A 16094-nucleotide genomic window follows, 5' to 3' on the forward strand; every position below is an offset into this window, starting at 1 on the left:
GTGCCATAGATATTTATGGTTTTATTGGCAGCCTTCAGACCCGTTGACACCAAAGACAAAAATTATAAACTGTAAAATGTAAATAATTGTTCTAATTCTAACACTACAACTATAATATAACATCTAATATAGATATCATCATAGTTGGCTTTATAGTTATCATTCTTTGTGTAAACAGGCTGTTAGAAAAACATGCAATGCTATAACTGACACGTTTTATGATCACTTAATCATGGCACTTGTTATCATAACCTTTTTATTTTTTAAATAACTGTCCTAGAATTGTCCTAATGTGTGCATACCAGAACTGTCTGGTCAACAAATCTTGTTCCAGAAATGAAATGCAGGACATTGCTTTCTCTTCCATAGATTTGGACCAGCCGGCTAAGTTTCCCTCCACATAGGGCAGCACTCCAGAAGTCACCTGATTGTAGTGCGACACCTAGAACAGCAGCCAGAAATAATCAGATTGAGCAGATGTTTAGTGATGAGAGTTTGAGAGTGATGTTTTTATTCAGTTTCAGATGGTATAGTTGGTACCTTGCAGGCTGAATAGCCTATTTCGTGAACGAGGAATCCTGCACATTTAACTTCGCTCCGAATAGAGTTCTCATCTGGTGGAACTGTTGCCATGGTGACAGAACGGAGTGCTACAATATACGGGTCTCTGTGATGATACAAATACAGTTTGAGATTCACATTAAAGGAATAGTTCACCCAAAAATGAAAATTTGCAGAGAAAGCACTTATCCTCAGGCCATACAAGAAATAGATGCATTTGTTTCTTCATCAGAACAGATTTGGAGAAATGTATCATTACATCACTTGCTCACCAATGGATCCTCTGCAGTGAATGGGTGCCGTCAGAATGAGAGTCCAAACAGCTGATAAAAACATCACAATAATCCACAAATAATCCACACCACTCCAGTCCATCAATTAACGACATTTGAAGTGAATAACTGCATATTATTATTGCTTTATCCAGTTAAAAAGTCGTCTCTTCAGATACAGGAGAGAAATATGTACAGATCAAGCACTGCTTACAAGCCAAAACAGTTCTAAACAGATATGTCGGTGGATTTTGATGTGATAGGTTAATATGGATTATAGACCAGAAGCAAAAGTTTAAAGTTAAAACAACTTAATGATGGATTTGTTTCTTACAAACATGCAGCTTTCCACTTCACAAGATGTTATTTGATGGACTGGAGTTGTGTGGATTACTGTAATGTTTTTATCAGATGTTTGGACTCTCATTCTGATGGCACCCATTCACTGTATAGGATCAAATGGTGAGCAAGTGATGTAATGCTAAATTTCTCCAAATCTGTTCTGATGAAGAAACAAACTCATCTACATCTTGGACAGCCTGAGAGTGAGTAAAGTTTTAGCAAATTTTCATTTTTGAGTGTACCATTTCTTTAAAGATTTATCCAAAACAGAATCACTCATGGTAGCACTGGAATCATACCCATCTTTGCAGGGTTGCCTTTTAGACAACAGAACCACGAAAGGATTTTGCTTCCTTTGACTGTGGTGCATTTAATGTGATAAATGGTTTCCTCCTCATCTGCTTTCTCAACCTCTTCACAGCACCTGGAGGACATATGGAAGGATGTAGATGGTGAGAAACAATTTGATGTAATTGCAAAACTTATAGCGCAATCAAAGTAAGATAAAGGGATGTAATAAACTCTTGTTAGCCTACAAATAGTTTCTGTCCCACTGTGGCCGTAACCGCAGGTCGGCGAGCAGCAAGAAAGCATGAAAAGCTGTAGTTTTGATCTTCATCTCAACTTTTAAACAAAGCATATCTGCCTCCTCGTGCACATAGACTCCTACCTGCAAAACACAAGAAAATTCAGCACGCTAGCCACTTGCTAGACATACATAGATGCATCATATAGAATAAACAAAGTGATGACCTTATCATTGATGTTACTTGCTTTCCAGCTAAGACTGTGAGAGCTGCCACGTTGTTATACCCCAAATACACCTGTAGAGGGCAGAGATGTTACACGTACAGAAGGCTTGTCCTGCTCAGTAACAATGGGTTTATTTGGAATCATCTGTATGTAGCATGCAGTATGTATACTGTTATGGAAGTTTTCTCTTTTTCTACAAGCAGCAATGCGAAGAACTAGAACACATTGGATGCATTCGAAATCTTATACTCTCTGAATAAGTACTTCTTTTAAATAAGTAATTACTTTGTAAGTGAGGAAAATTGTGTTCTATATGGTATGAATGTGTGTAGTATGAACATAATCTTGATGTATGTGTGACCTATAATAATACTGTCATTTGCGTCGCTTCACTGGTTTTCACAACTCCTCTCCTGTGGCCTCATTGGGATTGTAAATTGTCCATCAAATGGAATCTCGCTGAAAGTAGTTAGTCATCTGGGTACTTCGCGCCTACTGTTTATTGAATACTGAGCATTTTGACAAACTATGCTTTACACATACTTTTTGATTCACATACTTTGTGATTTCAGATGAACTATTGTGTGGAAAACAGTATCCCATAATGCAATTCACTTAACTTCATCATCCATTTAAAGGTGCCATAGAATGCATTGATACAATATTTTTAATTGTTCTCTGATATCTACATAGAAGGTGTGTGGCTAAGGTAAGGGCAAAAAATCTCCAGAAATGGTTTTACATGTCCATTTACAACCCTAGGATTTGTCCCTAGAATGAAATGGTCTGTTTTTACCTTTTTTGGAAGGGTCGTGAATAATAATGCTGAGCTCTGCTCTGATTGGCTGTTTCGCAGTGCGACTCGTTTCAGTAGCTCACACAGCAGGAAGGAAACATAGGGAAAATATATATTTCAATACTTTCTCTCGCAGTTATATCGTTGGGTAATTATACTGTATATAAAATGCAGGCATTAGGGAGCCACTATTAATATGCGGGATATTGAATCTGCTTTCGAATGCACGATCGTTTTACTTTCACTTTCGAGATTTATGAACGCACGTGCTCTGTGTAAACTACAGCGGCAGTACTTAAAACACATTTTACAAGATCAGATGCTTGTCAGTGGTGCTCAGGATCTGTAAATCATTCGCCATCATCCTCAGTCATCTCTCCTTACTCTGTTTATGTGGTAAGTGAAATCTTATGTACTGTAATGTAACAGGCTACCGCTAGCAAGCAGCTAACATGTCCGTTTAGTGGCTCGCGCTATTTTATTAGAACGCATTATTTGTTTTCCGTGCCTTTCTGAATACAGACACCAACCCATCCCTGCACATCACATCCCCTGCACAGCCTGGAACATAACATTTATTTCCATGATCTGCCATTTTCACTATTATCCTCACTTGTTTCTTCACAATACCTGCAGAACTTCTGATGATTCGGCTGTGCAGGTCCGGCTGGCGCTGGCATAGAACATGGGCGGGTATATGCAAATGTTGGGGGCGAAACTATTAGTGATCCTGACTGTAACGTCACAGTCGGTGTTATATTCTGATTCGCTTATTTTTCAGTGGACTTTTGCATGCACAAGATTTACATAAGGAGGAGGAAACAATGGTGTTTGAGGCTCACGGTATGTCATTTCCATGTACAGAACTGTTATTATTCAACTATGCCAAGGTAAATACAGTTTTCCATTCTATGGCACCTTTAAGGACGTGTCAGTGCACTGCAGCCCGAGCTGGAGGGGATAAGGATGTGTGCAATTTAAGGATGTGTGCATCCATGTTGACGTTGTTTAACATCTGATGACACACTCGATCTATGCGTTGTTTTGTTTGGGCAAAGAGCACGCACGCAATGTCTCCGAGGGGGCAATCGGCGTGCACTGTGAGCATTTTTTCCAAGGAAAAAAGCTCCGCTCTCATTTGTCTCTCTTTTCGAGGAAAGAGGGGCAGCCATCTGCTTCTCGCGATTCAGGACCCCTCCGCTGCTGAAGCACGGAAGGGAATGAGCTCGTGGGGATCGCAGGTGGATCTGGCCGATGAGTTTGAAGGGGGGTTTCCCTTTCGTGATCATCGGCTGTGCACGAGAGTGAGCCGCTGGAGGATGATGTTATTTCATTAACATTGTCTGACCCCTCAGCATGGTGGCGTGGGTATACCGTTCCCCATAGCGACCCCTAGAGGACGCAGTTCGAAGTTCCCATGAAAGGGAACGTCTCAGGTTACTTATGTAACCATGGTTCCCTGAGTAGGGGACGAGACACTGCGTCCTCTAGGGTTCTTGCCATGCTGCGGACGCAAGCTTCAGACGAAGAAGTGAATGATGTGTAGCTCCCGGCGCCTATTTATACTATAGTCGCATCGGTAGTGACGTCATGGCTGTCGCCGGCCAACGAGTTGGTGTTTTTTCAATGTATGCTTCAGACACGGGTCACGACGAGGCGTTCCCCATAGCGACCCCTAGAGGAAGCAGTGTCTCGCTCCCTACTCAGGGAACCATGGTTACATAAGTAACCTGAGACGTTTTCCATTCTATGGCACCTTTAATGTGACTATTTAACTAGAAATGATATCAGTAATGATCTGTAGTTATTTTCATTTGATCACACTTCTAAAATTGACATTTCTGCGCAAAACTGTCTAAACCTACCACTCACTGAATTCAACACACTAGTGTTTGAAACAATGTTTGAAACATTTATCATTCAATATAATTTATAGCATAATTATTCAATTTTGATTCTGAATTTAGGCATTCACTATTTTTGAATGATTACGCATTTATTATATATTTTTTGTGGTACCTGATTACTTCTGTCCCAAGGCACGGAAATTGGTCCCTCATCTCTTGAGTACAGAATGTGTTTTCTGGGAAGAAAAATTTGGTATGTTTCTTAATGAGGGATCTAAAGATAAAGTTTTAACTTTTACTGATTTTCTGTACAGAAATTACCTGGTCATGCGAATTCTCTTCCTGACAATAGCACCAATTAATCGTCTTTCTCCATCCTGAAAAAATAAAATGATACAATTAATGTGCCTTTAAGTGAACCTCAGAGCTGTTGAATATAATAAATATTCTAGTGTTGCTGAACATGTAAATAACTCACAAGCGTTGTGTAGGTGACATCAGGAAACATCTGTTTCTCACCATCACGTCCTGGGATGTAATAAATCATGGAGGCACTGTTGATGTGTCTTGGTGTCCCCTCATTCCACTCCTCACAATTATACGCCTCCACCCAAACACCAACCTCCACACTGATACACAGAATAAGAGAACAACGTGTTTAAAATATTCCTCAGTTTATTAGATATTAGTATTAATGTCAATATGAAATCAAAATTTACCCCATTTACTCCCTTAATAAATCTGCCTAGCATTAATGTGATGTGCGACAACTGAATATATCATATTACAAATGCATGCTGTTGTCTTTAACAGTCCTGGCAATTAAATGCTTCTAAAGAAGGTTGTTTTGTTTATGATTGTGCATCTATAGCAGTCAGGTTATGTAGCTACTGCACCTGGTCTGAAAGGTATTATTGACCATCGCTTTAAACACCAGTCTGTCACCGACACTGGACGGACCTCGGAATCGAAACATGTCCACAGCTTCGAGAGAAGGATAGTAGCCACACAAAAGACTAGGAGAACAGAAACACACAGACAGAAGATGAAATGAAGATTTAAATCAACAGATTATATAAATATGCTTATATATGAGTTTATCAAAATGAGTACTTTCAACTAGAGACAAACTTTCAAGGCTAGACCAATTTTGATGATGGCTTGAGAAAGCCTGACCAAAAGGACTGAAAACGTTTTAGGCCATGACAGATGGAATGATAGACAGAACAACAGATAGATAGATAGAATGATAGAATGATAGATAGATAGATAGATAGATAGATAGATAGTTTGGTTCATGGCTAAGAATAATTAACACAAGTAATTTTTAATTGGGGAGAATCAATGTGAAAAATGCTTCCGGAACAATGGTGGTCACTGTTGTGCTAATGGTACATTCACATGGGGCGTCAGCGTCAACGCCTCTCGTTTACTTTACATGGAGTGACGTCAAGCGTTGCCGAACTGAATTGTGGGTTCGTCGCTTCGTGTCACTGGCATTGCTCGTGGCAGAAGTTGAAAACTTTGCAACTTTTCAAGCGCCAACACAGGCATCAGCCAAACAGATCGCCTTCTGCAAATACCCTAGTGCAGACGCTAGCCAATCGCGTTCATGAAACGCCATAAAACTAAATCTAATGTGATTGGCTGTTGTCGTTATGACTGTCACGTCAGCACCAATCTTCAGACATGCCTTCCATCAAGCGTAGATGCTGACGCCCCGTGTAAATGTACCGTAAGATAACATCTAACATGAATACACATGCTCCTGGATCTGGTACCTGGCTGCTACTGTAGCCACGTTCTCCATACAGGCCATGATCTGTCCTCCAAATGTGTTCCCATGGTGATTGGCGTGTGGCGGCAGTCCCAGCTCGATGCTCTCGACCCGCATGAGCTCGGTCGACACCACGGGCACGACGGGCTTCCTGCTACACAGTCCTGAAATGTCAACAAATCCTGTTCAGCATGCACTTCATCAGTACACTGACTCATGACTGGAACTTCTGATCCCACTGCCAAGTTGTGGTTGTTGTGGCTCTTGTTGAGTCTCGTGTCTGTCCTCTGGCTGACTCTGTCATGGGATTCTTTCCACTGGAGACACTCAGTGTGTTTGGGCAGTGATTTTAATATCACCATTTGTTCTTTCAGGATGTATTGCCAATGAAGTTTGTTTCCATGACTTGGTGGAGTTATTAGAAGTCCAATCTCCTGGAGTAAACTGAGGTGTGACATAATAGCTTGCAGATCACTTGATACACCATCCATCTCAGAACCTCGTAAGCAGACACAAGTATATACTAATTTAATGACAGAGTTGAAGGAAAGTGCTAACCCTTGTTTTGAAGGTTGTAATAGTCCTTCATGAGGTTCTTGAAGGCCTCTTCATTGTAGAGACGGAGTCGTCGTCTCTCTGAAGCTAGTGAATATTCCAGCATTTCCTCTACAGAGCCCTGAACGTCCAAGGGTTTCAGAGACACCTGCAGAAATAGACATCAGTGAATATTTAGGAATAATTCTATTTTTTACATACATAAAGTCAAAGCAAGAGAGAAGTTATATGCACATGTTTGTCACTGTTATCATATGTCGCTACTCTCTGACAGTCACTGTAGCTGCCACATTAAAATTTAGCTGTTTGAGAAGCCCTACAAAGATGCTATTTTACTAGTATCCAGTTACAAAATTGTCTAATATTGATAGTTAAAATGAATAAAACAAATGTGACATATTACGTTTTTACTTGGTATTTTAAAACAATATTCCGGAATTTAATAGAAGGATTTAAAGAGCTGCAGTTGCAGCTGCCGTTGTTCATAAAAATGAAAAACTGTTGATATCCATATTAAATGAAAATATTTAAAAATATTCTTTAGCCATGAGTAAGTCTTAATTCTCTGTCTGTAATTATAATCCATGCTGATGAAAAAATGCCAAATATTACAACTTTAATAAATATTTGTTCTTAATCCATCATTAGTTTCATTTATTCAATTTAGTTTATGCTGACTAATAAAAATATCAATCAAAATAAAAAAATACATTGTGAAGCATTTACATAAAACAATACATAATGGGGCTTAAATGTGTCCATATATCTATAAACCCCATTTTTAAACTTATTTGAAAGAAATCTGCTCATCAAGGCTGCATTTATTTGATTAGAAATACATTAAAATCATATAATATTGTGAAATATTATTGCAATGTAAAATAACTATTTTCTTTTTAAATATATTTTAAAATATAATTTATTCCTGTGATGCAAAGCTGAATTTTCAGCATCATTACTCCAGTCTTCAATGTCACACGATCCTTCAGAAATCATTTTAATATGCCGATTTGGTACTCAGGATACATTTCTTATTATTACCAACGTTTAAAACAGTCGTGCTGCTTAATATTTTTGTTGAAACCATGTTACATTTTTCCAATATTTGTTCTTCAAATATTGGAAACTTCAAAAGGTTGGCATTTATTTGAAATACACACCTTTTGTGATATTATAAATGGTCCTTTACTGTCACTTTTGATCAATTTCATGCACGCTTGCTTAGAGCCTCTTACTGACCCAAAACCTTTAATCAGTAGTGTAATATTTAGATTCGAGTTGGCTTAATGGGATGATTTACCCCAAATTCTATGGTGCATTCTTGACAGAGACGTTTCCTCACCTTGTGTGTTCCGGTTGGTTTGGCGACAAACGTGGAGAAGGCCACGCAAACCCTCTTTGTCACCCCACTGAGCACCTCCTGTACTGTTACATAGATGCCTACCTGATAAAAACAGAGGCCTGATCAAACACAGGAATGCATTATATTTATTCCGTTAATATTTAATACTGTAAATGTGTTTCGCCTTGTATTACCTCCATACTTGTGTTGAAAGCCCTGTTCACTCTGGCTTTGATATTGATAACCTGCCCAACCCTGAAGTACAGAGAGATGTGTGTTACTAAAAATAACAATTGGTCCCTCTGTAAATTCTCTTTGCCACCGTGAAATCTTCTCAGTCCCTTAAAGTGTAGGTACGGCCGGGAAGCAAGAAAACACACATTCAAATGTTTTCTCAATACTTCAATTTATTCATAGATACAAAGATATTATATAGGGCACTAGGTAGTGGCGGATACAGACGATCAGGGGTTAATTTTTCTTGTTCAGGCTGTCTAACAGTATCATACCGAGGCGGGGCCGAGCTGGGAGAGTCAACATGGTGATATGATAGTAACAGATCAATTTATCACACAACGTGAGGTACTCAAGAAGCACTTGATCTAGCATTTTCTAAACATGACCTTAGACCTGTTACTAAAATCTGATTGGATGCTAAGACTGTTGTTTCTGGATCAACTAGGATGTTCTACTTTGATAAGTCATGTTAAAAGAACAGTTCACCCAGATATGATATAAATGTACTCACTCTCAGGCCATACAAGATGTGGATGAGTTTGTTGCTTCACCAGAAAAATGTTTTGGAGAAATGTAGCATTACTTCACTTGCTCACCAATAGATCCTCTGCAGTGAATGGGTGCCATCAGAATGAGAGTCCAATCAGCTGATAAAAATGTCATAATAATCCACAAGTAATCCACACCACTCCAGTCCATCAATTAACATCTTGTGAAGCAAAAAGCTGCGTTAAGCCATTTTTAACTTTAGACCATTGCTTCTGGCTAAAATATATCAATAATATTGCCTTCTCTTGTGAAAAGGTTGTCTTGAATCAGGAGAGAAATATGCACAGATCAAGCACCATTTACAAGCTAAAACAGCTCTAAACAAATATGTTGGTGGATTTTGAGAGGACAACAAAGGATGGACTTTTTCACTGAAGGAATCATTATTATGGATTATGGATGCATATTTTGGCCAGACGCGATGGTTTAAAGTTAAAACACCTTAATGATGGATTTGTTTCTTACAAACATGCAGTTTTTGCTTCACAAGATGTTAATTGATGGAGTGGAGTGGTGTGGATTATTGTGATGTTTTTATCAGCTTTTTGGACTCTCATTCTGACGGCACCCATTCACTGCAGAGGATCCATTGGTGAGCAAGTGATGGAATGCTACATTTCTCCAAATCTGTTCCGATCAAGAAACAAACTCATCTACATCTTGGATGGCAAGAAGGTGAGTAAATTTTCATTTACGTGATATAGGAGACACTCTAGTACCTTACAGTCTCTTCAAACTGGATATCATCCATGGAAGCCGTGACACACGCCATTCCTGCATGTCTTTCAGTTTAAAGGACGAAATGAAGAAAAAAGAGATTTATAACATGAACCGCTAAATGAACCCTCAAAGATGGGTACACAATTCTTGTTCAAATTTGCTTGTAACCGTTATTTATATTTCATGTGTCTAACTGGAACAGAAACAGGAAAGAGATGGAGAGTCTACTATAAGAGAGGACACGTGTAAATCATAGATGTGTGCCTTCCTCAAGCCCCTTTTCTTCAGTGACGGAGAAATATGGATTCACACAAGATTTGTGGGTAAAAGGAGGATGGATGCTACTTACCTTCCTCGTTCATAGTCTAAAGGTGACTGCTTAATTCTCAACCTACTCTGATGGGTTGATAACACACTAGGTTGTTTTGGAAAAAGGACTTTTTTACTGCTTTAGCAGGTCAGTCGAGTGCTTGCTGTTCTCGCTTTTGCAATTTATTAAAGATCTCTATCTCATTGGCAAGACTTCATCCAAATGGATTTACAGTATAGGATATTTAAGCAATTTAACATTTACTACTCAATAGTTACGTATTTTTATCTTTAGTATGTCTACAGGGTGATGATGCATCATATTATTAAGGGAAATAAATGGAAACATTTGCTGATTTAGTTGTTATTGCACAAAAACCGTGAAAGGGGACGATCATGTCCCACTAGGGTAAGACGAGTACCTGGGACATTTAGACCACAATGTAAAAGAAAATCTGTGACATTTATGGTAAAATACCGGCAGCTGTGGTTGCCAGAACTTCACCATAAAAAATATGGTAGCAACATTTTAGGTTTTGCGGACTTAATCTAAATTCGCGATAAAATACCGTATTTCATTAACTGATGTAATGTTAATAAACCAACATATTTAAGTACTAAAATCTGTTTTGAACCATTGTAATGCACTGATAACCACCAAAAACATGATCGCAAACTAAAACTCATCACAAACAGCTTGTCTGCGAGCTGAGGAGGACAATACTTGTATATATAAGTTGCACAGTGTCATTCACACAAACACTAAATCCCATGGTGACACATGATACTGAAATAATGCAATAAACATTAATTTAACAACATTAGATGTAAGATTAAAGTGTACACAACTGATAAGAAAAAACTAAAAAGAAACTTGTTATTTCAACAAAAAACATAAAATATGAAGTGTCATGATGCAGGTAATTCTGGGAGTGTCAGTTTACGTTTTTGTCACTGTAAATTATACAATGACTTTTTCTTTTTCACTTCCAAAAACCGTATATTTAACAGTATTTTTACTGTAGAATCACATTAAATGTAATTACATTTATTCACCAAATATAGTATGGAAACTTACTGTTAACCAGTTAACAGGTTTTTACTGTAGCATTTTTACAGAAGTAAACTTATATAATTTTTAATGATTATAATTTGAAAATGGTGTTATTGTCAATACTGATTCCTGAAGCTGAATTTTGTAACACTCACATTAATTTTACGGTAAAGCCACTTTGAAGCATTTTGAATTGTATAAAGCGCTATACAAATAACCTTGAATTAAAATACTAAATCAAATATTTTATGTAAATTTAAGTGGCTATAAATTCAAATATTTTCATGTTTAATAATTTAGATAATTTAAATATGTAAAAATTATAACTGAATAATAATATTTTAATGTAATTTTCATATTTAATGATTTAGAATGGAATAATAAATATTCTAATCATTTAATAAACTATTGTAATATTTAATATGAATAATAACTATATTTGGGGATTTAAAATGATTAAATAATAATCAGAAAAACAACAGATTAAACTCATGTCATAATAGCAATAAACTCTACATTTAGACATAATGATTCCACCAACTGGCCTACAGGTTGTGATGAATCATGAAGATGCTTAAAATGTTAAATATCAAGTGAATTTATAACTGAAATTGTTAAATTAATTAAAACACCATCAACAACATGCCACTGCTGGTTTTCTGTCCTACACTGTAAATATTGACCGTGAATTTAATGGTAAAAGACTGTAAAAATGCTACAGTACAAACCTATTAAATGGTTAACGGTAAATTCCCCTACTATATACGGTGAAAAACTGTATTGGACATTACATGTATTGGACATTAATTTTACGGTAGTATACCGTTTTTGGAAGTGAAAAAGACCGTATAATTTACAGTGAATAACCGTAAATTGACATTCCAATAATTCCCTGCGTTTCATTTCAAATTTGATGTATTTTTGTTGAAAAAACTGTTTCTTCTTAGTTTTTTCTTATCAGTTTTGTATATTAGGGCTGTGTGTTACACCTAATGTTGTTAAATGAATGTTTATTGCAATATTTCAGTGTCATGTGTGTTACCATGATGGTGTTTAGTATTTGTGTGAATGACACTGTGCATCTTCTATATATTTTATTATTTAAAAGCTGCTTGTGATGGGCTTTGGTTCATCTTGTGACTTTTTCATCACTACCTGCATTTGGTGGTTATCAGTGTATTACAAAGGTACAAAACAGTTGTATTTCAGTACTTCAATAGGTTGGTATATTAACATTATATCAGTTAATGAAATTACGGTATTTAACTGTAAATTTACGTTAAAACCGTAAAACCTAAAACGTTGCTACTGTATTTTTTACTGTAATATTCCGGCAACCACAGCTGCCGGTTTTTTGCCATAAATTTTACGGAATTATTTTTACAGAGTAGGTCTGAAAGGGGCATCGTACCCTAATAACCTGACTTTTTACTTCAAAATAAAAATATTTAGTATACAAATCTAAATGAATGAAATGAATTATTTAACTGAAAACTTTTTTTCCATTTTCAATTTGGAACAAATGACAATGTCAGATTATAAGTCATGATATAACCATTCAATAAATGTGTGAAGGCAATCAAAAAAGCTGGTTACCAACCCTGAACTCCATCCCACATCTGCATCTACAGCACACTGTCCCACTCACCTGCCAGACAGGCGGTGGTGTCCATCCACTTCAGCAGCTGTCCTGCACCCAGCTCTCCCTGGTGGTTTGCATGGCAGGGCAGGATGGACTGGCACATCTGCACCTCCACCGGGCCCGACGCTTTCTTGTCCCTTCTCGCAGGATCCGTCCATATCTAACGTTCCTTCTGATCCATGAGGCCTCGTTCAAAGATGTGGAGTGTTGAAATAACAGGAGGTCAGCTCGTTTCTCTCTTATCAAGGCCGATGCCAGGTGATCTCAACTCTGGCCAACTTGGACGACCAAGCTGAATACTTCTGCAAGCTGCAGGACACTATGTATTCACACACACACTCACACACACACACACACCTGTGCTGCAGTTGCTGTTACAACACATGGATTGTGATGTAATCGCCATGTGTGTTTTATTAACTTGTTTTATGCGAGAGAGTATTAAAGCTGCGGAGTGTCGACGGGTCACGGACGTAATATACTGTAAGATGGCAGAATTGAGGAGCTCTGATGCACCAAAAAAATTCAATTTACATCGGCGATTATCGTACATCAACGAACGATGACGGTGCTACTCATTCTGTGCGAGCGCTTCAGTTCAGTGTTCTGTCAAAAACTGAAGCGAGCGTTTAAATTCGGATTTATTTCGATTGGACCTCAATATTTTTTATCACCTTTACCTGAAGAGGTACCCTGAAAAACTTGCTTTGAATGTTGTGGTGTGGACTTTCGCTATTTAGAGTTAAGGTCTGATTACACCAACTTTCGATGGCGCGATAAACCGTGCTGTAGTTGTAGGGTGGATTCTTATTGGCTGTCAGTGTTTTTATCGTTCATCAGAAAAACATTTAACGTTATGAAAAGGCTTGTTCACTCCAAGGACAATAAATATAAAGATTTAATAATCATTCTAATTATATGAGAAAGTCTACAGGAAAGTAAAACTACACCGAGGAATGGTACCGCAATACCGCGGTATTTTTCACAATTGTTTTTTTCCAGCTAATGAACGATACAAACATTAACAGCCAATCAGAATCCAACCCACTTTAGAAGAGCTGGAGCATTTGATAATATTAAGACTTCACTATTCTCACAGAATAAAAACAATTACTAAAACGTTATCTTTCTTGGTAAGAATGGGCTACAGAGCAATTTTTAAAACCTTATAGTTATTGGAGTGAACGTGCTTGAACTGATCTAAAATGATAGGCTTGACCAGAAACCAATATGCAATGATAAATAACGCAATTAAATTTTACCGAACAGATAAAATCAAATCAACAAAATAGTATCAGTGACTTGTATTTAAGACAATTAACTAATAATCTGGCTAACCTTGCTAAACCTTAACCATTTGCACATAAATATTATAAAATGTTAATCTGTATATTATAAAAAGCTACAATTTGTATGTTTTCTCTTATGTAAACAGAAAAAAATGTCAATGAACACTAGTGCATACAAAATCACACATAAAAAAACAAGCGAAATGATTTGTCAGTCTGTTAAACAGCAATGAGAAGCTTTATATCAGTATAGGATATCCAAAACTTCTCTGTGTATTTACAAAAGTCAACACAAGGTAGAAAATAAACACTTCACAAAATCAAAAATCAAACATCAAATAAGTCAAATGATAATGTTGTACACTCATGATGGGGTTTCTCTCATAGTCAGGAAAAAATCTGGGGCAAAAAGGGCAAATGTTATTACAAATAAACACGAAAACACCTCAGTTATTGTACAGTATTGTTTTAAATAATTCACAGAGACACAGATGAATCAGATCCCCAAGCTATAAAAAAAATCCACATATATATTTTTTTGAAATTCTGCAATAATATTAATAATAATAATAACTCCACTTGAAAAAAAAAATAAAAATCAAAGCAAATCACAGTTTCTCCGGGTGACACAACAACGGCTGTATAAATAAGTTGATTATTAGAATGACAGATTCACGGAATTATAATTCCCATCCATGTGCCCTTGCTCTGAATGGACCAGTTTCCTTTTTCCAAAAAATCATCCTTACTTCCTGTATTCACATGCAAAGATTTTCACAAAGCAAACGTCGTAATATAAGAGCAGTAAACGTTGTATCTGTGTACGTCACATGATTAGGAGTATTTTCAAAACATGACAGAAATATTCTTCGGTAACTGAAGCTAGTGCGATGATCTCAAGTTCAGTTTCGGAGGACGTTCCTCTCGCGTCCCCAAGTTAAGAATTTTTTTAAGTGTACGTATGGAATGGCTGTTCTTCGTAGGCATCGTCCAGAAAAATAAATCTCCTGTATATACAAACAAAACCTCCAGGGTGTTGATCAGATTGGACTGCATTTGAGGAGCACAGATGTGAGAAGGCCGAATGAAGTAGGAAATGATCAATTACAGGCGTCAGTTGGAATTACGAACACATTTCCGTTAACGACAACTCAACCCGTTTCAATAAAATATGAATCAAACTCTCTCATCGATGACACAAAGACGATTAAGAATCAATTACAGTGCGTCCTCGCTGGGAAATTGATTTTTAGCATTGCGATTCTGCCATTTTACGAACTCGACCCCCACTGCATCTCAATAAGTGTTTCCCGCGATAAATCCGTTTACATAGATCTGTCAATTTACATCTTATTTCAAGAAAATATGATTTTGTTTTCGTTAAAAACAGTTCAAGTCCATCGTCTCTCTTTCTAGGATCAATATATGTTCTTTCATACACACATGCACATGTAACTTTGAATGTACACCCACATATATACACGAAGATATACGTAAATATAGACAGGCTGTTGATGCGTCATTCTCAGCCCAATGTGTTTCAGCTTTGTCTCTCGATGTGAGGAGGTGAAAGAATGACATTTGAAGAAAAAAGGAAACGAAGGAAGGAGAGAGAAAGGAGAGGCTTGGACCCATATTCTTCAGAGAGCAGAAGAGGGCTGGCTACAGCGCGCTTGCACAAGTTCCATGTCATGTGGTGGAATCCACCAGGATTTCCAAATGAGGTCTTCACACACTCATGGTCATGTTTGGAGAATACTGCAAGGACATTAGAGTTAGAGAAGCGTTTGAGTGGGTTTTTAAGAACTCTAAAGGAATTGTTTACACTAAAATGAAAATCTGCTGAAATTGGACTCAAACTCATTAACATCTTGGATGACCTGAGAGTGTTTCTTCATCAGGTCTGGAGAAATTTAGCATTCCATCACTTGCTCACCAATGGATCCTCTGCAGTGAATGGGTGCCGTCAGAATGAGAGTCCAGACAGCTGATAAAATCATCTCAATAATCCACAAGTAATCTCCAGTCCGTCAATTAATATCTTGAGAA

At 37.4% G+C, this 16094-nt stretch overlaps 1 protein-coding gene and 1 pseudogene across 1 annotated transcript in view; both read right to left on the reverse strand.

Annotated features, from left to right (window-relative positions):
- Window positions 1–225: 225 nt before the first annotated feature.
- On the reverse strand, window positions 226–15180 carry LOC107602039 (acyl-coenzyme A thioesterase 12-like; annotated as a pseudogene).
- ssbp2b (single stranded DNA binding protein 2b) overlaps window positions 14263–16094 on the reverse strand; it is a 73924-nt gene continuing 72092 nt past the window's right edge. Inside the window, exon 17 of the mRNA XM_016294479.1 lies at window positions 14263–15803. Within this exon, the coding sequence (XP_016149965.1) occupies window positions 15774–15803 (30 nt within the window). The 3' untranslated portion in view covers window positions 14263–15773. The remainder of the gene's footprint in view (window positions 15804–16094) is intronic.

The sequence above is a fragment of the Sinocyclocheilus grahami genome, unplaced genomic scaffold (genome assembly GCF_001515645.1).
Source record: "Sinocyclocheilus grahami isolate Dianchi unplaced genomic scaffold, SAMN03320097.WGS_v1.1 scaffold318.1, whole genome shotgun sequence".
Taxonomy (NCBI): Eukaryota; Metazoa; Chordata; class Actinopteri; order Cypriniformes; family Cyprinidae; genus Sinocyclocheilus; species Sinocyclocheilus grahami.